This window comes from Scyliorhinus torazame, chromosome 16, assembly GCF_047496885.1.
Source record: "Scyliorhinus torazame isolate Kashiwa2021f chromosome 16, sScyTor2.1, whole genome shotgun sequence".
In the NCBI taxonomy this organism is placed as follows: Eukaryota; Metazoa; Chordata; class Chondrichthyes; order Carcharhiniformes; family Scyliorhinidae; genus Scyliorhinus; species Scyliorhinus torazame.
In genome coordinates this window covers 191,977,170-192,001,171 of record NC_092722.1, presented here as the reverse complement: position 1 = coordinate 192,001,171, position 24,002 = coordinate 191,977,170, and the positions used below count along the sequence as shown (strand labels likewise).

Sequence of the window (24,002 nt, the reverse complement as noted above, 5' to 3'; positions counted from 1 at the left end):
AGAGAGCAGGGACAGAGAGCAGAGGCAGAGACAGAGAGCAGAGACAGAGAGCAGAGAGCAGAGAGAGAGAGCAGGGTCAGAGAACAGAGAGAGAGAGCAGGGACAGAGAGCAGAGAGCAGTGACAGAGAGAGGGGACAGAGAGCGGAGACAGAGAACAGAGACAGAGAGCAGAGACAGAGAACAGAGATAGAGAGCAGGGACAGAGGGCAGGGGCAGAGAGCAGGGACAGAGAGCAGGGACAGAGAGCAGGGACAGAGAGCAGAGACAGAGAGCAGGGACAGAGAGCAGTGACAGAGACAGGGGACAGAGAGTGGGGACAGAGAGCGGGGACAGAGAGCAGAGACAGAGAGCAGAGACAGAGAGCAGAGAGAGAGAGAGCAGGGACAGAGAGCAGAGAGAGAGACAGAGAGCAGAGACACAGAGCGGGGACAGAGAGCGGGGACAGAGAGCAGGGACAGAGAGCAGAGACAGAGAGCAGAGACAGAGAGCAGGGACAGAGAGCAGGGACAGAGAGCAGAGACAGAGAGCATAGATAGAGAGAAGAGACAGAGAGCAGGGACAGAGAGCAGAGACAGAGAGCAGAGACAGAGAGCAGATACAGAGAGCAGGGACAGAGAGCAGGGACAGAGAGCAGAGACAGAGAGCAGGGACAGAGAGCAGATACAGAGAGCAGGGAGGCAGAGCAGAGACAGAGAGAGAGAGCAGGGACAATGAGCAGAGCCAGAGAGCAGAGACAGAGAGCAGAGACAGAGAGCAGGGACAGAGAGCAGAGGCAGAGGGTAGGGACAGAGAGCAGAGACAGAGGGCAGGGACAGAGAGCAGAGACAGAGAGCAGGGACAGAGAGCAGGGACAGAGAGCAGAGACAGAAAGACAGGGACAGAGAGCAGAGACAGAGATCAGAGACAGAGTGCAGAGAGAACAGCGACAGAGAGCAGAGACAGAGAGCATGGACAGAGAGCAGAGACAGAGACCTGAGACAGAGAGCAGGGACAGAGAGCAGAGACAGAGAGCAGGGACAGAGAGCAGGGACAGAGAGCAGGGACAGAGAGCAGAGAGCAAAGACAGAGAGTAGAGACATAGAGCTGAGACAGAGAGCAGGGACAGAGAGCAGAGACAGAGGGCTGAGACAGAGAGCAGAGACAGAGAGCAGGGACAGAGAGCAGGGACAGAGAGCAGGGACAGAGAGCAGAGAGCAGAGACAGAGAGTAGAGACATAGAGCTGAGACAGAGAGCAGGGACAGAGAGCAGAGACAGAGGGCTGAGACAGAGAGCAGAGACAGAGAGCAGGGACAGAGAGCAGAGACAGACAGCAGGAACATAGAGCAGGGACAGAGAGCAGGGACAGAGAGCAGGGACAGAGAGCAGGGACAAAGAGCAGAGGCAGAGACAGAGAGCAGAGACAGAGAGCAGAGAGAGAGAGCAGGGACAGAGAGCAGAGAGAGAGAGCAGTGACAGAGAGCAGAGAGCAGTGACAGAGAGAGGGGACAGAGAGCGGAGACAGAGAACAGAGACAGGGAGCAGAGAACAGAGATAGAGAGCAGGGACAGAGGGCAGGGGCAGAGAGCAGGGACAGAGAGCAGGGACAGAGAGCAGGGACAGAGAGCAGAGACAGAGAGCAGGGACAGAGAGCAGTGACAGAGACAGGGGACAGAGAGTGGGGACAGAGAGCGGGGACAGAGAGCAGAGACAGAGAGCAGAGACAGAGAGCAGAGACAGAGAGCAGAGAGAGAGAGAGCAGGGAGAGAGAGCAGAGAGAGAGACAGAGAGCAGAGACACAGAGCGGGGACAGAGAGCAGGGACAGAGAGCAGAGACAGAGAGCAGAGACAGAGAGCAGGGACAGAGAGCAGGGACAGAGAGCAGAGACAGAGAGCATAGACAGAGTGAAGAGACAGAGAGCAGAGACAGAGAGCAGAGAGAGAGAGTAGGGACAGAGAGCAGAGAGAGAGTGCAGAGACAGAGAGCAGAGACAGAGAGCAGAGAGAGAGAGCAGGGACAGAGAGAGAGAGCAGGGACAGAGAGCAGAGACAGAGAGCAGAGACAGAGAGCAGTGACAGAGAGAGGGGACAGAGAGCGTAGACAGAGAACAGAGACAGAGAGCAGAGACAGAGAACAGAGATAGAGAGCAGGGACAGAGGGCAGGGGCAGAGAGCAGGGACAGATAGCAGGGACAGAGAGCAGGGACAGAGAGCAGAGACAGAGAGCTGAGACAGAGAGCAGGGACAGAGAGCAGTGACAGAGAGAGGGGACAGAGAGCGGGGACAGAGAGCGAGGACAGAGAGCAGAGACAGAGAGCAGAGAGCAGAGACAGAGAGCAGAGACAGAGAGAAGGGACAGAGAGCAGAGACAGAGAGCGGAGACAGAGAATAGAGACAGAGAACAGGGACAGAGACAGAGAGCAGAGACAGAGTCAGAGAGCGGAGTCAGAGAACGGAGACAGAGAGCAGGGACAGAGAGCTGGGACAGAGAGCAGGGACAGAGAGCAGAGACAGAGAACAGAGACAGAGAGCAGAGAGAGAGCAGAGAGAGAGAGCAGGGACAGAGAGCAGAGACAGAGAGCAGGGACAGAGAGAGGGGACAGAGAGCAGAGACAGAGAGTAGGGACAGAGAGCAGAGAGAGAGAGCAGAGACAGAGAGCAGGGACAGAGACAGAGAGCAGAGACAGAGAGCAGAGACAGAGAGCTGAGACAGAGAGCAGGGACAGAGAGCAGAGACAGAGAGCAGGGACAGAGAGCAGGGACAGAGAGCAGAGGGAGAGACAGAGCAGAGACAGAGAGTAGAGTCATAGAGCTGAGACAGAGAGCAGGGGCAGAGAGCAGAGACAGAGGGCTGAGACAGAGAGCAGAGACAGAGAGCAGGGACAGAGAGCAGGGACAGAGAGCAGAGACAGACAGCAGGAACATAGAGCAGGGACAGAGAGCAGGGACAGAGAGCAGGGACAGAGAGCAGGGACAGAGAGCAGAGGCAGAGACAGAGAGCAGAGACAGAGAGCAGAGAGCAGAGAGAGAGAGCAGGGACAGAGAACAGAGAGAGAGAGCAGGGACAGAGAGCAGAGAGCAGTGACAGAGAGAGGGGACAGAGAGCGGAGACAGAGACCAGAGACAGAGAGCAGAGACAGAGAACAGAGATAGAGAGCAGGGACAGAGGGCAGGGGCAGAGAGCAGGGACAGAGAGCAGGGACAGAGAGCAGGGACAGAGAGCAGAGACAGAGAGCAGGGACAGAGAGCAGTGACAGAGACAGGGGACAGAGAGTGGGGACAGAGAGCGGGGACAGAGAGCAGAGACAGAGAGCAGAGACAGAGAGCAGAGAGAGAGAGAGCAGGGACAGAGAGCAGAGAGAGAGACAGAGAGCAGAGACACAGAGCGGGGACAGAGAGCGGGGACAGAGAGCAGGGACAGAGAGCAGAGACAGAGAGCAGAGACAGAGAGCAGGGACAGAGAGCAGGGACAGAGAGCAGAGACAGAGAGCATAGATAGAGAGAAGAGACAGAGAGCAGGGACAGAGAGCAGGGACAGAGAGCAGAGACAGAGAGCAGAGACAGAGAGCAGATACAGAGAGCAGGGACAGAGAGCAGGGACAGAGAGCAGAGACAGAGAGCAGGGACAGAGAGCAGATACAGAGAGCAGGGAGGCAGAGCAGAGACAGAGAGAGAGAGCAGGGACAATGAGCAGAGCCAGAGAGCAGAGACAGAGAGCAGAGACAGAGAGCAGGGACAGAGAGCAGAGGCAGAGGGTAGGGACAGAGAGCAGAGACAGAGGGCAGGGACAGAGAGCAGAGACAGAGAGCAGGGACAGAGAGCAGGGACAGAGAGCAGAGACAGAAAGACAGGGACAGAGAGCAGAGACAGAGATCAGAGACAGAGTGCAGAGAGAACAGCGACAGAGAGCAGAGACAGAGAGCATGGACAGAGAGCAGAGACAGAGAGCAGGGACAGAGAGCAGAGACAGAGAGCAGGGACAGAGAGCAGGGACAGAGAGCAGGGACAGAGAGCAGAGAGCAGAGACAGAGAGTAGAGACATAGAGCTGAGACAGAGAGCAGGGACAGAGAGCAGAGACAGAGGGCTGAGACAGAGAGCAGAGACAGAGAGCAGGGACAGAGAGCAGGGACAGAGAGCAGGGACAGAGAGCAGAGAGCAGAGACAGAGAGTAGAGACATAGAGCTGAGACAGAGAGCAGGGACAGAGAGCAGAGACAGAGGGCTGAGACAGAGAGCAGAGACAGAGAGCAGAGACAGAGAGCAGGGACAGAGAGCAGAGACAGACAGCAGGAACATAGAGCAGGGACAGAGAGCAGGGACAGAGAGCAGGGACAGAGAGCAGAGGCAGAGACAGAGAGCAGAGACAGAGAGCAGAGAGAGAGAGCAGGGACAGAGAGCAGAGAGAGAGAGCAGGGACAGAGAGCAGAGAGCAGTGACAGAGAGAGGGGACAGAGAGCGGAGACAGAGAACAGAGACAGGGAGCAGAGACAGAGAACAGAGATAGAGAGCAGGGACAGAGGGCAGGGGCAGAGAGCAGGGACAGAGAGCAGGGACAGAGAGCAGGGACAGAGAGCAGAGACAGAGAGCAGGGACAGAGAGCAGTGACAGAGACAGGGGACAGAGAGTGGGGACAGAGAGCGGGGACAGAGAGCAGAGACAGAGAGCAGAGACAGAGAGCAGAGACAGAGAGCAGAGAGAGAGAGAGCAGGGAGAGAGAGCAGAGAGAGAGACAGAGAGCAGAGACACAGAGCGGGGACAGAGAGCGGGGACAGAGAGCAGGGACAGAGAGCAGAGACAGAGAGCAGAGACAGAGAGCAGGGACAGAGAGCAGGGACAGAGAGCAGAGACAGAGAGCATAGACAGAGTGAAGAGACAGAGAGCAGAGACAGAGAGCAGGGACAGAGAGCAGGGACAGAGAGCAGAGACAGAGAGCAGAGACAGAGAGCAGATACAGAGAGCAGGGACAGAGAGCAGGGACAGAGAGCAGAGACAGAGAGCAGGGACAGAGAGCAGATACAGAGAGCAGGGAGGCAGAGCAGAGACAGAGAGAGAGAGCAGGGACAATGAGCAGAGCCAGAGAGCAGAGACAGAGAGCAGAGACAGAGAGCAGGGACAGAGAGCAGAGGCAGAGGGTAGGGACAGAGAGCAGAGACAGAGGGCAGGGACAGAGAGCAGGGACAGAGAGCAGAGACAGAAAGACAGGGACAGAGAGCAGAGACAGAGATCAGAGACAGAGTGCAGAGAGAACAGCGACAGAGAGCAGAGACAGAGAGCATGGACAGAGAGCAGGGACAGAGAGCAGGGACAGAGAGCAGGGACAGAGAGCAGAGACAGAGAGCAGGGACAGAGAGCACAGACAGAGAACAGAGACAGATGAAGGGACAGAGAGTAGACACAGAGAGCGGAGACAGAGAACGGAGACAGAGAGCAGGGACAGAGATCAGGGACAGAGACAGAGAGCAGAGACAGAGACAGAGAGCGGAGACAGAGAACGGAGCCAGAGAGCAGGGACAGAGAGCTGGGACAGAGAGCTGGGACAGAGAGCAGGGACAGAGAGCAGAGACAGAGACCAGCGATAGAGAGCGGAGCGAGAGAGCAGAGAGAGAGAGCAGAGAGTGAGATCAGAGAGAGAGAGCAGAGAGAGAGAGCAGGGACAGGAAGCAGAGACAGAGAGCAGAGAGAGCAGAGACAGAGAGCAGGGACATCGAGAGGGGACAGAGAGCGGGTACAGAGAGCAGAGACAGAGAGCAGGGACAGAGAGCAGAGACAGAGAGCAGAGCGATAGAGCAAGGACAGAGAGCAGAGACAGAGAGCAGAGACAGAGAGCAGAGACATAGAGCGGGGACAGAGAGCGGGGACAGAGAGCAGGGACAGAGAGCAGAGACAGAGAGCAGAGAGAGCAGAGACAGAGAGCAGGGTCAGAGAGCAGGGACAGAGAGCAGAGACAGAGAGCATAGACAGAGAGCAGAGACAGAGAGCAGAGACAGAGAGCAGGGACAGAGAGCAAGGACAGAGAGCAGAGACAGAGAGCAGATACAGAGAGCAGGGACAGAGAGCAGGGACAGAGAGCAGAGACAGAGAGCAGGGACAGAGAGCAGAGACAGAGAGCAGGGACAGAGAGCAGATACAGAGAGCAGGGAGGCAGAGCAGAGACAGAGAGAGAGAGCAGGGACAGTGAGCAGAGACAGAGATCAGAGACAGAGAGCAGAGACAGAGAGCAGGGACAGAGAGCAGAGGCAGAGGGTAGGGACAGAGAGCAGAGACAGAGGGCAGGGACAGGGAGCAGAGACAGAGAGCAGAGACAGAGAGCAGGGACAGAGAGCAGGGACAGAGAGCAGAGACAGAGAGACAGGGGCAGAGACAGAGAGCAGGAGCAGAGGCAGAGACAGAGAGCAGAGACAGAGAGCAGAGACAGAGAGCAGAGACAGAGAGCAGAGACTGAGAGCAGAGGCAGAGAGCAGGGACAGAGAGCAGAGACAGAGAGCAGGGATAGAGAGCAGGGACAGAGAGCATAGACAGAGAGCAGAGACAGAGAACGGAGACGGAGAGCAGAGACAGAGATCAGAGACAGAGTACAGAGAGAACAGCGACAGAGAGCAGAGACAGAGAGCAGGGACAGAGAGCAGGGACAGAGTGCAGGGACAGAGAGCCAAGACACAGAGAGCACAGACAGAGACCAGGGACAGAGAGCAGAGACAGAGTGCAGGGACAGAGAGCAGGGACAGAGAGCAGAGACAGAGAGTAGAGACAGAGTGCAGAGAGAGCAGAGACAGAGAGCTGAGACAGAGAGCAGGGACAGCGAGTAGAGACAGAGTGCAGGGATAGAGAGCAGGGACAGAGAGCAGAGATGAGAGCAGAGACAGAGAGCAGAGACAGAGAGCAGGGATAGAGAGCAGGGACAGAGAGCATAGACAGAGAGCAGAGACAGAGAGCAGAGACAGAGAGCAGGGACAGAGAGCAGAGGCAGAGAGCAGGGACAGAGAGCAGGGACAGAGAGCAGAGACAGAGAGACAGGGACAGAGAGCAGAGACAGAGATCAGAGACAGAGTGCAGAGAGAACAGCGACAGAGAGCAGAGACAGAGAGCATGGACAGAGAGCAGGGACAGAGAGCAGAGACAGAGAGCAGAGACAGAGAGCAGAGACAGAGAGCAGGGACAGAGAGCAGGGACAGAGAGCAGAGACAGAGAGACAGGGGCAGAGACAGAGAGCAGGAGCAGAGTCAGAGACAGAGAGCAGAGACAGAGAGCAGAGACAGAGAGCAGAGACAGAGAGCTGAGACAGAGAACGGGGATAGAGAGCAGAGACTGAGAGCAGAGGCAGAGAGCAGGGACAGAGAGCAGAGACAGAGAGCAGGGATAGAGAGCAGGGACAGAGAGCATAGAAAGAGAGCAGAGACTGAGAACGGAGACGGAGAGCAGAGACGGAGAGCAGAGACAGAGATCAGAGATAGAGTACAGAGAGAACAGCGACAGAGAGCAGAGACAGCGAGCAGGGACAGAGAGCAGGGACAGAGTGCAGGGACAGAGAGCAGAGACACAGAGAGCACAGACAGAGACCAGGGACAGAGAGCAGAGACAGAGTGCAGGGACAGAGAGCAGGGACAGAGAGCAGGGACAGAGAGCAGAGACAGAGAGTAGAGACCGAGTGCAGAGAGAGCAGAGACAGAGAGCAGAGACAGAGAGCAGGGACAGCGAGTAGAGACAGAGTGCAGGGATAGAGAGCAGGGACAGAGAGCAGAGATGAGAGCAGAGACAGAGAGCAGAGACAGAGAGCAGGGATAGAGAGCATGGACAGAGAGCATAGACAGTGAGCAGAGACAGAGAGCAGAGACAGAGAGCAGGGACAGAGAGCAGAGGCAGAGAGCAGGGACAGAGAGCAGGGACAGAGAGCAGGGACAGAGAGCAGGGACAGAGAGCAGGGACAGAGAGCAGAGACAGAGAGCAGGGACAGAGAGCAGAGACAGAGAGCAGAGACAGAGAGCAGAGACAGAGAGCAGGGACAGAGAGCAGGGACAGAGAGCAGAGACAGAGAGACAGGGGCAGAGACAGAGAGCAGGAGCAGAGGCAGAGGCAGAGAGCAGAGACAGAGAGCAGAGACAGAGAGCAGAGACAGAGAGCTGAGACAGAGAACGGGGATAGAGAGCAGAGACTGAGAGCAGAGGCAGAGAGCAGGGACAGAGAGCAGAGACAGAGAGCAGGGATAGAGAGCAGGGACAAAGAGCATAGACAGAGAGCAGAGACAGAGAACGGAGACGGAGAGCAGAGACAGAGATCAGAGACAGAGTACATAGAGAACAGCGACAGAGAGCAGAGACAGAGAGCAGGCACAGAGAGCAGGGACAGAGTGCAGGGACAGAGAGCAGAGACACAGAGAGCACAGACAGAGACCAGGGACAGAGAGCAGAGACAGAGTGCAGGGACAGAGAGCAGGGACAGAGAGCAGGGACAGAGAGCAGAGACAGAGAGTAGAGACAGAGTGCAGAGAGAGCAGAGACAGAGAGCAGAGACAGAGAGCAGGGACAGCGAGTAGAGACAGAGTGCAGGGATAGAGAGCAGGGACAGAGAGCAGAGATGAGAGCAGAGACAGAGAGCAGGGACACAGAACGGAGACAGAGCGCAGAGATAGAGAGCAGAGACAGTGACTGCTCTCTGTCTCTGCTCTCTGTCCCTGCTCCCAGTCCCTGCTCTCTGTCTCTGCTCTCTGTCCCTGCTCTCTGTCTCCACTCACTGTTCCCACTGTCTATTTCTGCTCTCTGTCCCTGCTCTCTCTGTCTCTGCTCTCTGTCCGTGCTCTCTATCTCTGCTCTCTGTCCCTGCTCTCTGTCTCAGCATTGTCTCTGTCTCTGCTCTCTCTGCTCTCTGTCTCTGCTCTCTCTGCTCTCTGTCTCTGCTCTCTGTCTCTGCTCTCATTCTCTGCTCTCTGTCTCTGCTCTCTGTCTCTGCTCTCTGTCTCCGCTCTCTGTCTCTGCTCTCTGTCTCTGCTCTCTGTCTCCGCTCTCTGTCCCTGCTCTCTCTCTGTGCTCTCTGTCCCCGCTCTCTGTCCCCGCTCTCTGTCCCCGCTCTCTGTCCCTGCTCTCTGTCTCTGCTCTCTGTCCCTGCTCTCTGTCCGTGCTCTCTATCTCTGCTCTCTGTCCCTGCTCTCTGTCTCTGCATTCTGTCTCTGTCTCTGCTCTCTCTGCTCTCTGTCTCTGCTCTCTCTGCTCTCTGTCTCTACTCTCTGTCTCTGCTCTCAGTCTTTTCTCTCTGTCTCTGTTCTCTGTCTCTGCTCTCATTCTCTTCTCTCTGTCTCTGCTCTCTGTCTCTGCTCTCTGTCTCCGCTCTCTGTCCCTGCTCTCTCTCTCTGTGCTCTCTGTCCCCGCTCTCTGTCCCCGCTCTCTGTCCCCGCTCTCTGTCCCCGCTCTCTGTCTCTGCTCTCTGTCCCTGCTCTCTGTCCCTGCTCTCTCTGCACTCTGTCTCTGCTCTCTCTGCTCTCTGTCCTGCTCCCTGTCCCTGCTCTCTGTCCCTGCTCTCTGTCTCTGCTCTCTCTGCACTCTGTCTCTGCTCTCTGTCTCTGCTCTCTGTCTCTGCTCTCTATCCGTGCTCTCTGTCTCTGCTCTCTCTGCACTCTGTCTCTGCTCTCTGTCTCTACTTTCTCTGCACTCTGTCTCTTCTCTCTGTCTCTGCTCTCTCTGCACTCTGTCTCTGCTCTCTGTCTCTGCTTTCTGTCTCTGCATTCTGTCCCTGCTCTCTCTCCCTGCTCTCTGTCCCTGCTCTCTGTCCCTGCTCTCAGTCTCTTCTCTCTTTCTCTGCTCTCTGTTCCTGCTCTCTGTCTGTGCTCTCTCTGCTCTCTGTCTCTGCTCTCTGTCACTGCTCTCTGTCCCTGCTCTGTGTCCACGCCCTCTGTACACGCACTCTGTCTCTGCTGTCTGTCTCTGCTCTCTGTCCCTGCTCTCTGATTCAGCTCTCTGTCCCCGCTCTCTGTCCCCGCTCTCTGTCCCTGCTCTCTGTCCCTGCTCTCTGTCTCTGCCCTCTGACTCTGCTCTCTTTCCCTGCTTTCTGTCCCTGCTCTCTGACTCTGCTCTCTTTCCCTGCTTTCTGTCCCTGCTCTCTGTCCCCGTTCCCTGTCCCTGCTCTCTGTCCCTGCTCTCTGTCTCTGCTCTCTGTCTCTGCTCTCCGTCGCTGCTCTCTCTGCACTCTGTCTCTGCTCTCTGTCTCTGCTCTCTCTGCACTATGCCCCTGATCTCTGTCCCTGCTCTCTGTCTCTGCTCTCTGTCCCTGCTCTCTCTCTCTGCTCTCTGCCTCTGCTCTCTGTCCCTGCTCTCCGTCCCTACTCTCTGTCCCTGCTCTCTGTCTCAGCATTGTCTCTGTCTCTGCTCTCTCTGCTCTCTGTCTCTGCTCTCTCTGCTCTCTGTCTCTGCTCTCTGTCTCTGCTCTCATTCTCTGCTCTCTGTCTCTGCTCTCTGTCTCTGCTCTCTGTCTCCGCTCTCTGTCTCTGCTCTCTGTCTCTGCTCTCTGTCTCCGCTCTCTGTCCCTGCTCTCTCTCTGTGCTCTCTGTCCCCGCTCTCTGTCCCCGCTCTCTGTCCCCGCTCTCTGTCCCTGCTCTCTGTCTCTGCTCTCTGTCCCTGCTCTCTGTCCGTGCTCTCTATCTCTGCTCTCTGTCCCTGCTCTCTGTCTCTGCATTCTGTCTCTGTCTCTGCTCTCTCTGCTCTCTGTCTCTGCTCTCTCTGCTCTCTGTCTCTACTCTCTGTCTCTGCTCTCAGTCTTTTCTCTCTGTCTCTGTTCTCTGTCTCTGCTCTCATTCTCTTCTCTCTGTCTCTGCTCTCTGTCTCTGCTCTCTGTCTCCGCTCTCTGTCCCTGCTCTCTCTCTCTGTGCTCTCTGTCCCCGCTCTCTGTCCCCGCTCTCTGTCCCCGCTCTCTGTCCCCGCTCTCTGTCTCTGCTCTCTGTCCCTGCTCTCTGTCCCTGCTCTCTCTGCACTCTGTCTCTGCTCTCTCTGCTCTCTGTCCTGCTCCCTGTCCCTGCTCTCTGTCCCTGCTCTCTGTCTCTGCTCTCTCTGCACTCTGTCTCTGCTCTCTGTCTCTGCTCTCTGTCTCTGCTCTCTATCCGTGCTCTCTGTCTCTGCTCTCTCTGCACTCTGTCTCTGCTCTCTGTCTCTACTTTCTCTGCACTCTGTCTCTTCTCTCTGTCTCTGCTCTCTCTGCACTCTGTCTCTGCTCTCTATCTCTGCTTTCTGTCTCTGCATTCTGTCCCTGCTCTCTCTCCCTGCTCTCTGTCCCTGCTCTCTGTCCCTGCTCTCAGTCTCTTCTCTCTTTCTCTGCTCTCTGTTCCTGCTCTCTGTCTGTGCTCTCTCTGCTCTCTGTCTCTGCTCTCTGTCACTGCTCTCTGTCCCTGCTCTGTGTCCACGCCCTCTGTACACGCACTCTGTCTCTGCTGTCTGTCTCTGCTCTCTGTCCCTGCTCTCTGATTCAGCTCTCTGTCCCCGCTCTCTGTCCCCGCTCTCTGTCCCTGCTCTCTGTCCCTGCTCTCTGTCTCTGCCCTCTGACTCTGCTCTCTTTCCCTGCTTTCTGTCCCTGCTCTCTGACTCTGCTCTCTTTCCCTGCTTTCTGTCCCTGCTCTCTGTCCCCGTTCCCTGTCCCTGCTCTCTGTCCCTGCTCTCTGTCTCTGCTCTCTGTCTCTGCTCTCCGTCGCTGCTCTCTCTGCACTCTGTCTCTGCTCTCTGTCTCTGCTCTCTCTGCACTATGCCCCTGATCTCTGTCCCTGCTCTCTGTCTCTGCTCTCTGTCCCTGCTCTCTCTCTCTGCTCTCTGCCTCTGCTCTCTGTCCCTGCTCTCCGTCCCTACTCTCTGTCCCTGCTCTCTGTCCCTGCTCTCTGTCTCTACTCTCTGTGTCTGCTCTCTGTCTCTGCTCTCTGTCACTGCTCTCTGTCTCTGCACTTTGTCCCTGCTCTCTGTCCCTGCTCTCTGTCCCTGCTCTCTCTCTCTGCTCTCTGTCTGTGCTCTTTGTCTGTTCTCTCTCTCCCTGCTCTCTGCCTCTGCTCTCTGTCCCTGCTCTCTGTCCCTACTCTCTGTCCCTGCTCTCTGTCCCTGCTCTCTGTCTCTCCTCTCTGTGCCTGCTCTCTGTCTCTGCTCTCTGTCACTGCTCTCTGTCTCTGCACTTTGTCCCTGCTCTCTGTCTCTGCTCTCTGTCACTGCTCTCTGTCTCTGCTCTCTGTCCCTGCTCTCTGTCCCTACTCTCTGTCCCTGCTCTCTGTCTCTGCCCTCTGTCTCTGCCTCTTGTCTCGATCCTCCCTCCACTGGGGACGGTTTCTCCCTGTCTACTCTATCCAGACCCCTCATGGTTTTGAACACCTCCATCAAAATCTCCTCTCAGCCTTCTCTTTGCCAAGGAAAACAGTTCCACCTTCTGCAATCTACCTTCATAACTGAAGCTCCTCACCGCAGAATTATATTTCTGATTTTTTTTTCCTTGACTCGCTCCAACACCTTCACATCTCTCCTGAAATGTGATGCACAGAACTGGAGACAATGATGCAGCTGAGGTTGAACTGGTGACTTCGACAAGTTCAACATTACCAGCTTGCTCTTGTACTCAATGCCTCTATTAATAAAGCCTAGGATATCGTATGCTGCTCCCTCAACCTACCTGCTGCCTTCAATGCTTTGTTCACATTTACCGCTCGGTCCCTTTGCCCCTGCACCCACTTAGAGCAGTACCCTGTATATTAGGTGTGATTTAAAGGCCGTCTTACGCTCGGTGCAAATTGGAGCAAGCTGGTCAGATCGCAGGAAAGGTCCAAATCGAGACCGATCAGTTTCTGATCTAACCGGCTCGCTCCAGTGTCCCGATCCGGACCCCGCCCTGACGTGGCGAGAAACCATTAATCACCAGTTAAGGCCAATCTGCATATCGTTAATGGGAAGGACCCACTTGTCTAACAGCCTCCCCAGAAAGACCCCAGCCCGGCAGAATGGCACCCAGGGGGGTCTCCCGGGCCATCGGTGGCCTCTGGTCAGGGCAGTGTGATGCCTGGGTGTCGCCCTGGAATGCGGGCACCTTGGTGTTTCTACACTGGCACTGCCAAGGTGTTGGGTGGCAGTGCAAGCCCTACAGGAGCACTGTTAGGGTGCCCAGGTGGCATGGCCAAGGATCAGGGCCAGAGTGGGGGGGGCCGTGAAAGGGGGGGACCTGAAAAGGCCTCCACCGAAAATGGGAGGGGGATGGCCTGAAAGGGGGGGGGCCCTCAGCAACTCCAGGGTGTCATCACTTGGGGTGCGTTGGTGTGTGCCCATGTGTGTGGAGGGTGACATTGCCCATGTGTGTGGGAGGTGTGGGGGGCCCACAATCTCACTTAGAGATGGGGACACCCTTTCAAAAGGGCGGACGGATCTCTGAGGATCCGGTCTGGCCAGTGATCTCTGAGGATCCGGTCTGGCCAGTGATCTCTGAGGATCCGGTCTGGCCAGTGATCTCTGAGGATCCGGTCTGGCCAGTGATCTCTGAGGATCCGGCCTCATATGCTCTCTGTCTGGCCAGTGAGTTCAGCTCCTCAATGACGGAAATAATTCTAAGGGCCTAATCCTACGGTCACTCTGCGCCCGAACAGCAGCTCACTGCGGCGCAGCATTGCTGTGGAAAACTGGGAGACCCCGCTCCCGGGATTACCCCGCTCCTGGGAACTACCCTGCTCCCGGGATTACCCCGCTCCCGGGAACTACCCTGCTCCCAGGATTACCCCGCTCCCAGGATCTACCCCGCCCCTGGGATCTACACCACCCCTGGGATCTACACCACCCCCGGGATCTACCCCGCTCCCGGGAACTACCCCGCTCCCGGGAACTGCCCCGCTCCCGGGATTACCCCGCTCCCGGGATTACCCCGCTCCCGGGATCTACCCTGCTCCCGGGATCTACACCACCCCCAGGATCTACCCCGCTCCCGGGATCTGCCCTGCTCCCGGGATCTACCCCGCTCCCAGGATTACCCCGCTCCCGGGATCTACCCTGCTCCCAGGATCTACACCACCCCCGGCATCTATCCCGCTCCCAGGATCTACCCCGCTCCTGGGAACTACCCCGCTCCTGGGATCTAACTCGTTTTGGGATCTACCACCTCCCGGGATCTACCCCGCCCCCAGGATCTATCCCGCTCCCGGGATTTACCCCGCCCCCAGCATCTATCCCGCTCCCAGGACCCATCCCGTTCCCGGGATCTACCCCGCTCCCGGGATCTACCCCGCTCCCAGGATCTACCCTGCTCCCGGGACCTACCCTGCTCCCAGGATCTACACCACCCCAGGGATCAACCCCGCTTCCAGGACCCATCCCGCTCCCGGAATCTACCCGCTCCCGGGATCTACCCGGCACCCGGGATCTACCCTGCTCCCGGGATCAACCTGCTCCCAGGATCTACACCACCCCCGGGATCTATCCCGCTTCCAGGACCCATCCCGCTCCCGGAATCTACCCGCTCCCAGGATCTACCCAGCACCCGGGATCTACCCTGCTCCCGGGATCTAGCCGGCTCCCAGGATCTACCCTGCTCCCGGGATCTACCCCACCGCCAGGATGTATCCCGCTCCCGTGACCTAACCGGCTCCCGAGATCTACCCCGCTCCTGGGATCTACCCCACTTCCGGGATCTATCCCTGCCCCAGGATCTACCCGGCTTGCAACCCCTCCCGACACGTTGCAATGTGAATCCCGCTCACAATGGGCAGGATCACCTTTTAGCAAATCTGCATATTAGCGTGCGGTCACAAATGGGGACAAGACAGAACGGCACCCATGGGGGTCTCCCACGAGATCGGAGGCCCAGAGGGGCGTGCCCCCTGGGCAAGGCGGTGCCCTGGCATTGCTGGTGCCACGTGCGCACCCTGGCAGTGCCATCCTGGCACCCGGGTAACTGGCAAGGGCACTGCCAGGGTGCTATGTTGGCACTACCAAGGTGCCAAGCTGGCATTTTCTGCACACTTGATCGGACCGGGGTTGCCCTGCATGGATGTTGCGGGGGTTGCAGCTGGGACGGGGGACCCTCCCATATTGTGTGGGGGGTGGGGGGGGAGCACGAGGATTGTTTCGGAGGCTTCGGCGATCGGTCTCTCGCCACACGGGGGTGTTCCGGCGAGCGGAGCTCCCCACTGTACGAAACGGGGCTGTGTGCGACCTCGGCCGCGCGATCCCCATTCAGGCCCATTATTCAACCCGGGTCACGTTGAATAGCCACGTGTTTGTCAGCACTGCCAGTGCCGGCAACTAGCGGCGAAACGCACATTGAACCTCCCCTGTCACTCGGCCGCCCAGAAAATTATTCAATAAAAGCAAATTACCTTCATCCTCCACCCACTAGGTTTCTTATCCAATTATTTTTTAATCTGTCGGTACCAACCCTCCAGCGCCGGAGACAATTTCTCTGACTCGATCAACGTTCTTCCTGAGTTTGAACCTATTACATTTCCCGTTCCCCATCGGCTCTCGGAAGAAGAACCCTGGTTTCTCCGATTACCCGGCATCTTCCTGAAGAGGCATTAAGCTGTGGCCCTGACCCCCACCCCCTCCTCGGGTGAATGTAAAAGATCCCATGGAGCTGCGTCATGGAAAAGCAGGGGAGTTCCCCCGATGTCCTGAGCCAATATTTATGCCCCAATCAACATCTCGGGAAAGGTTAATCTATTGCTGTTTGTGGGAGCTTGCCCCGGCTCCCCCTTTCCCAGCAACAATTACAGTTTAAAAAGTCATTGGCTGTAATTTGCTATGTACTGGGGTCATCAAACCAGTCCTCCTATTCCAGGAAATCTCCCTCTCTGCTCCATGGAAAAGCTTAAACCCGGGATTTTTGCTGGACGGCGAGTCGATGTGGATCAGTGAGGGGGTGGGGGGAATAGGAGCTATGTGCTGTCTAGGGAGGTGTCACAAAGACACTGGCTCCTGCCCCACATTTCTTTCTGTTTCTGGCTGCTCTTTCTATCTTTCACTCCCCAGGGCTCCGAGGCTAACACCTACCTGACAGGCCGTGCCAACGCCCGAGGGGTGGATCTGAACCGTAACTTTCCTGATCTCCACCTTGCCCTCCAGAAGCAGCAACACAGAAACCACCATGTCTCACTCGCTTCCAACTGGCAGGCACAGGTCAGTGCTGATTTGTTATGTTGTAGGTATAACATAAGCGGCTTCCTTGTGGTGCACTTGACAAAGGAAGGTTCAGACGTGGAGATAACTTCAACATGTTTATTAAACTATTTACACTTGTATTACTCGGGTTCGACACTACTGCTAATCCTACTATAGCTACCCAGACTGACTAACCAGCTGCTGCAATCCACATGGTGGGTGTAATATTGAATCAACCCTGTGTCTCTACTCACTGACTGACTCCACTGGAAAGCGGCAGATCATGTGTGTGGTGTCCTTTATATATGGGTTGGTGTAATGCCCCCCTGTGGCCGAGTCACTTCCGTGTGTATGTCCATTGGTCGTGTCCTATCTACCTGATCTATTGGTTGAGTGTGTGTGTGTGATGTTTCTGGTGCTCCCTCTAGTGTCTAGCTAGCCTACATGCATTTACATTGATGCACATCACCACATCCCCCTTTTTTATATGTTACATAGTTTCTGTACACTTTAAGAAAATTGAACAAAAAACAGGTAGATAGGTTAAGGTACATACAAGTCATGGGAACAGTGATTAAACAATAAGTCCAAATCATTTGTGTGAGTCCAAAAACCATCAATCATCATGGTCAAATGTCTCTCTTGGTTATGAACGCCATCAACGTCCTTGTGCCACAGGAACCAAGAAGTGGTCAAATCACTTCGCTGTCTGATTCGGAGTCCCTTTCGTTTTTCGATGTTTGTGATGGTGCTGTCGGATGGCATCTTGTGGCTGATAAGGTGGTGATGTTGAAAAGGTACCATCAACAGTATCATTCGAGGTCATGGATGTGCCATATGTAGAAGTTGGATAAGACTGTACATACTGGTTCTGGCCACGTGCTGTGCTGGAAGGGTGATCCTGCTGAGAACCGTTGAAGCTTGTCGAATTGGAAACAGAATTGCTGCTGGCATAAATACCTGGTGATGTTGTGAAACTAGAACCTTGAATCTGATAGGAATATGCCGTCAGGCCAGGCTGGGGTGCAGCAAATCCTGGGCTGTAACTAAGGCATCCAGTCTGTAGTGCAGATTGCACTTGCGGTAGTCCTCCTTCGGTCTTGATTCCATTAGTGGGCAATCCGCAGTGCTGGCCTGTTTGAGAATATGCTGCATAGACTGCTGGCTGCTGCATGCCTGAATACTGGGTTTGTCCAGCATGAGCTGTCATTGGCTGCACTGTTGGTGTGGAAACAATGTGTGGATATAGCTGTGGTGAATATTGGTGTATTCCTCTTGGACTGTAGCCGCTGCTTGTTATTACTGACCCAGTGTAATTGTTAAGTGATCCATTTCCTGTCGTTGTGGCATCTGCTGTCACCCTGAGCGTGCCATCACTGAGGTTGCGGCACTCCCTGTCTGGAGTAAAATCCGGCTTATGTGAATCAGAGTCGGCGTTTGGTTGCTCCCCATCTGGAGCCTGGTCTGTTTTAACTGAGTCAGTGTTGGATTGTTGATGCTCCCCGTCTGGAATCTTAGCAGGTTCACTGGAGTCAGCTGAGATTTCTTGAAGCTGCACGTCTGGAGTCGGAACATGCAGGAATGCATTGACTTGTGGAGAGGTTTGAGCGAATGAGGGTGGAAGAATCGTGGTGTCACCGGAGTCACCAGTGGTCTCACAGTGATCGTCGAGTGCCTCTGTACACACTAGCTGAGGTCTGTCACTTTGCACATCTTGCATGGGAAGTGGGATGCTGTCGTCACTCGTCTCACATACCGTGGGTAGATCCTCAGTAGCTGCTTGTTTTTCACTTGGGTTGGGTAAATTGTCAGAGTCTTCATCTGGTGGTGCAAACAATGTGGGTGGACTGTCCTTGTCTTGCTGTTGTCCTTCATTTGGGCTTGGACTGTCATCGTCGCTTTGTTCTTCACTGTAGCATGATAGACCGTCATGGTCGTCCTGCTGTGCACTGGAGCATGGTAGACTGTCACAGCCTTCTTGCTGTTTACTTGAGCATGGCAGACTTGCATCATCTGCCGCTAGTTGGCCAGAGGAGGTTGCTAGACCCTCATGGTCTTGTTCCTGCACGGACTGCGCGTCGGAGTCTTGCATTGCTTCTATCGTGGAGGCTGTCCACGAGCTTGCTGTGGAGGCTTGTGACACTGGAGTCACTTCTTGTTCATGCAAGGACTGCGGTGTGGAGTCTTGCGTGTCTTCTTTCGTAGAGTCGGGAACCCGGAGCGGTGCGTGGGCCACGCTCTGTGTGGCAGCAGGCTGCTCTCTGTGGGCTTGTACCGCTCTCTGTCTCTTGGCTTCAGGCCGCAGCATCATCCTGCACTCACGAGTCGGGATGTCATATCTGATCCTCAAATCCGAAGAACGAATCCGCGTCTGCGTCGGATTCGAATCGGGGGTCACCAATGTGCAACACGTCTAGTTGCGGTTCGGATTTGGTACTGGGGTAGCCTCCCAAAGTGAAAGGTTTGTCCGAGTCGTAGTCTTCTAGGACCATATCATCACTGATTGCGTCGGAGCTGACATTGGGCTCGCGAAGTCCAGAGAAAATGTGAAGTATTCAAGGTCGGAGTCATCGGTTTGGGAATAGGTAACTGCTTGTTGCAGGATTCTTCGGAGATTAATTTCATTCCCTGGTTCAATTTGAGGCATTGTGCTGTCATTCCAGGTGAAGGAAGGTTGTTTTACGGCTTTAAAAGATTTTTTCTTTGAATTGGGACGTTTCCCCTTTAAATGGGCGTGGTTCGGGGCTTCAAACGTCATGACGCATGTGACATCACACGTAGGAAGCGTTTGCACATGTGCAAATCACTGTTCCTGTACCGGGGGCCGTTTTTGTGATTGCGCAAGCGCGATGCCTCGCCACTGCGCAAGTGCAGTCCCTTTAGAAAGATGGCCGCAGATCAAACTTGTTCTCTGCTCCAGGATTTTGGCCTCGAGGTGAGTACTGGCGCTTCTCTTAACTTTTCTTGCTGGTTGGAGTGTGTTTTCCTCACAGTATTTGCCAAATTTGTCCAGGACTGCCTGGAAGTCGCTCCTGTTTTGCCCCTTGGAGAACTTGAATTTTTAAAAGATTTCTCCTGCTCTGGCACCGGCGATGGTGAGGAGAAGCTCTGTTTTTTCAGGATCGGCCACTTCTTCTAGTTCGGCTGCCACCAGGATGATTTCAAATATTTGCCGGAATGCCCGCCAGTTTTCGCGGAGATCGCCGTGGCACTGGAGCTGCTGCGGAACCCGGATCTCAACCATCTTGCCTGGGTATCGTTGCTGGTTGTCACTGTACGCTGAGGTATGGCTATCTGGATTAGAACATAGAACATAGAATTTACAGTGCAGAAGGAGGCCATTCGGCCCATCGAGTCTGCACCGGCTCTTGGAAAGAGCACCCTACCCAAGGTCAACACCGCCACCCTATCCCCATAACCCAGTAACCCCACCCACCACTAAGGGCAATTTTGGACACTAAGGGCAATTTATCACGGCCAATCCACCTAACCTGCACATCTTTGGACTGTGGGAGGAAACCGGAGCACCCGGAGGAAACCCACGCAGACACGGGGAGGATGTGCAGACTCCGCACAGACAGTGACCCAAGCCAGAATCGAACCTGGGACCCTGGCGCTGTGAAGCAATTGTGCTATCCACAAGGCTACCGTGCTGCCCGATTGAAACAGTTCAGTCCTGGTACCATGATTTGTTATGTTGTAGGTGTAATATAAGCGGCTTCCTGGTGGTGCACTTGACAAAGGAAGGTTCAGACGTGGAGATAACTTCAACACGTTTATTAAACTATTTACACTTGTATTACTCGGGTTCGACACTACTGCTAATCCTACTATAGCTACCCAGACTGACTAACCAGCTGCTGCAATCCACGTGGTGGGTGTAATATTGAATCAACCCTGTGTCTGTACTCACTGACTGTCTCCACTGGAAAGACGCAGATCATGTGTGTGGTGTCTTTTATATATGGGTTGGTGTAATACCCCCCGGTGGTGGTGTCACCTCTGTGTGTATCGTGAATGTCCATTGGTTGTGTCCTATCTAACATGTCTATTGGTTGAGTGTGTGTGTGTGTGATTTTTCTGGTACTCCCTCTAGTGTCTAGCTAGCTACATGCATTTACATTGATGCACATCACCACAAGTGGCACAGAGCACAAGGCAGTAGTTCACACTGACCGACCGACATGTGAGGTGGGAGCAGATCCCTAATTCTTAATCCGTGCTGTACCTGTCCTGGGAGTGTTTGATGGGGACAGTGTAGAGGGAGCTTTACTCTGTATCTAACCCCGTGCTGTACCTGTCCTGGGAGTGTTTGATGGGGACAGTGTAGAGGGAGCTTTACTCTGTATCTAACCCCGTGCTGTACCTGTCCTGGGAGTGTTTGATGGGGACAGTGTAGAGGGAGCTTTACTCTGTATCTAACCCCGTGCTGTACCTGTCCTGGGAGTGTTTGATGGGGACAGTGTAGAGGGAGCTTTACTCTGTATCTAACCCCGTGCTGTATCTGTCCTGGGAGTGTTTGATGGGGACAGTGTAGAGGGAGCTTTACTCTGTATCTAACCCCGTGCTGTGCCTGTCCTGGGAGTGTTTGATGGGGACAGTGTAGAGGGAGCTTTACTCTGTATCTAACCCCGTGCTGTGCCTGTCCTGGGAGTGCTTGATGGGGACAGTGTAGAGGGAGCTTTACTCTGTGTCTAACCCCGTGCTGTACCTCGGAGCGGGTGGGGTTGGGTATAGGGAAGGGGCTGTGGGTTGGGTAGAGGATGGGATGGAGGGTCTGTGATTGGGACTGGGGAGGGGTGTGGGAGTTGTTCATGGGGGGGGGGGGAGGCATTAGGGAATGGGTCGGGCAGGGGTAGTGGGGATGGCTGGGTAGGGGGTGTGAACGGAGACAGGGTGTGGTTGATGTAATGTTCCTGTCAGATGGCCTGATTTATATTACAAGAACACTTGTAGCTTAAGCTATAAATGATTTATTAACATTAACTGTGGATCAAATATATACAAACAATAGATAAACAACAGTATGACCATGCACAAACATCCTCTCTCCCAGCTCCCTAGTCAGTCTGAGGTCACTTGACTCTGACATTCACTTATATACTAATGAAGTCAGTGAATGACAACAAAACTATGATATCACTACTGTTGGGGCCGGGGAGGGGAAGGGTGGGGTGGGGGGAAGGGTGGGGAGAATGAGGGGGAGAGTATAAGGGTTGGATAAGGGAGTGGGTGGAGAAAGCTTGGGGTTCGGAAGAGGGTGGGGTGTGCATTAGGACAGCGTTGGGGAGGGGAGGGGCAAAGTTGGGGAGGCAGAGTGCGTTAGGGTTGGGTTGAGGTGGGAGAGGAGGAGTGTGTTAGGGTTCGATTGAGGGGAGGGGTTGGGGAGGAGTGGGGGAGGGGTGAGGGTGGGGGGGGGGAGGGGTGGGGGAGGGGAGGGGTGGCGGAGGGGTGAGGTGGGGGAGGGGAGGGGTCAGTGACCACATTTTCAGTGGACGAATTTCTCTCAGATTGAACAGGAAACCTTTGCTGTGATCCGCTGGATGCAGAGTTACAACTTTATCCTGTCGGCAAACCTGCACGGAGGGGCCGTGGTGGCAAATTACCCATTTGACAAGGCCCAGGAAGCGCTCGGCCGCAGCCCATACAGATCGACCGTCTCCATCACACCTGACCACAACCTCTTCCAAAAGGTAAAGAATACTATGCATTTCAATAGCACCGTTCACATCCTCAGGCCTTCTCAAATGGCTTCACAGCTGATGAAGTAGTTTTGAAGTGATTACCGATGAAATCTAGGAAACATTGCAGCCAATTTGTGCACAGTTAGATCCCACAAATAACAATGTGACAATGACCACATTACCTCTTTTAGCGGTAATTTTCTTCAAAGTAGTGACCTCTTTCACATCCACTTAAAAGGGGGGACACAGCCTTGGTTTAACCTCTGACACTGCAGCACGCCCCCAGTGCTGCACTTGGAGAGTCAGCCTGGAATATAAACTGCCAAATATCACAAGGCAGAACTAAGATGGTTCATATACATTCTGTGTGGCAGACTGGAATCTAATCGAGGGGTTCGGGTGGTTTATATATAGAATAACAGATACCCGGGAGTGAGATACAGACTGGAATCTAATCGAGGGGTTCGGGTGGTTTATATATAGAATAACAGATACCCGGGAGTGAGATACAGACTGGAATCTAATCGAGGGGTTTGGGTGGTATATATATAGAATAACAGATACCCGGGAGTGAGTTACAGACTGGAATCTAATCGAGGGGTTTGGGTGGTATATATATAGAATAACAGATACCCGGGAGTGAGTTACAGACTGGAATCTAATCGAGGGGTTTGGGTGGTATATATATAGAATAACAGATACCCGGGAGTGAGTTACAGACTGGAATCTAATCGAGGGGTTTGGGTGGTATATATATAGAATAACAGATACCCGGGAGTGAGATACAGACTGGAATCTAATCGAGGGGTTTGGGTGGTATATATATAGAATAACAGATACCCGGGAGTGAGTTACAGACTGGAATCTAATCGAGGGGTTTGGGTGGTTTATGTACAGAATAACAGATACCCGGGAGTGAGTTACAGACTGGAATCTAATCGAGGGGTTCAGGGTGCTTTATATATAGAATAACAGATACCCGGGAGTGAGTTACAGACTGGAATCTAATCGAGGGGTTCGGGTGGTTTATATATAGAATAACAGATACCCGGGAGTGAGTTACAGACTGGAATCTAATCGAGGGGTTCAGGGTGGTTTATATATAGAATAACAGATACCCGGGAGTGAGTTACAGACTGGAATCTAATCGAGGGGTTCAGGGTGGTTTATATATAGAATAACAGATACCCGGGAGTGAGCTACAGACTGGAATCTAATCGAGGGGTTCGGGTGGTTTATATATAGAATAACAGATACCCGGGAGTGAGTTACAGACTGGAATCTAATCGAGGGGTTCGGGTGGTTTATATATAGAATAACAGATACCCGGGAGTGAGTTACAGACTGGAATCTAATCGAGGGGTTTGGAGTGGTTTATATATAGAATAACAGATACCCGGGAGTGAGTTACAGACTGGAATCTAATCGAGGGGTTTGGAGTGGTTTATATATAGAATAACAGATCCCCGGGAGTGAATTACAGACTGGAATCTAATCGAGGGGTTCGGGGTGGTTTATATATAGAATAACAGATACCCGGGAGTGAGTTACAGACTGGAATCTAATCGAGGGGTTCGGAGTGGTTTATATATAGAATAACAGATACCCGGGAGTGAGTTACAGACTGGAATCTAATCGAGGGGTTCGGGGTGGTTTATATATAGAATAACAGATACCCGGGAGTCAGTTACAGACTGGAATCTAATCGAGGGGTTTTGGTGGTTTATATATAGAATAACAGATACCCGGGAGTGAGTGACAGACTGGAATCTAATCGAGGGGTTTAGGGTGGTTTATATATAGAATAACAGATACCCGGGAGTGAGTGACAGACTGGAATCTAATCGAGGGGTTTGGGGCGGTTTATATATAGAATAACAGATACCCGGGAGTGAGTGACAGACTGGAATCTAATCGAGGGGTTTGGGGCGGTTTATATATAGAATAACAGATACCCGGGAGTGAGTTACAGACTGGAATCTAATCGAGGGGTTTGGGTGGTTTATATATAGAATAACAGATACCCGGGAGTGAGTTACAGACTGGAATCTAATCGAGGGGTTTGGGTGGTTTATATATAGAATAACAGATACCCGGGAGTGAGTTACAGACTGGAATCTAATCGAGGGGTTTGGGTGGTTTATATATAGAATAACAGATACCCGGGAGTGAGTTACAGACTGGAATCTAATCGAGGGGTTTGGGTGGTTTATATATAGAATAACAGATACCCGGGAGTGAGTTACAGACTGGAATCT

At 54.0% G+C, this 24,002-nt stretch overlaps 1 protein-coding gene across 1 annotated transcript in view; it reads left to right on the top strand.

The window, feature by feature from the left end:
• Window positions 1-24,002, top strand: part of cpn1 (carboxypeptidase N, polypeptide 1) — a 141,972-nt gene that overhangs the window by 95,134 nt on the left and 22,836 nt on the right. The window contains exons 3-4 of the mRNA XM_072479701.1: window positions 15,932-16,078; window positions 21,571-21,753. Of these exons, the coding sequence (XP_072335802.1) occupies window positions 15,932-16,078; window positions 21,571-21,753 (330 nt within the window). The remainder of the gene's footprint in view (window positions 1-15,931; window positions 16,079-21,570; window positions 21,754-24,002) is intronic.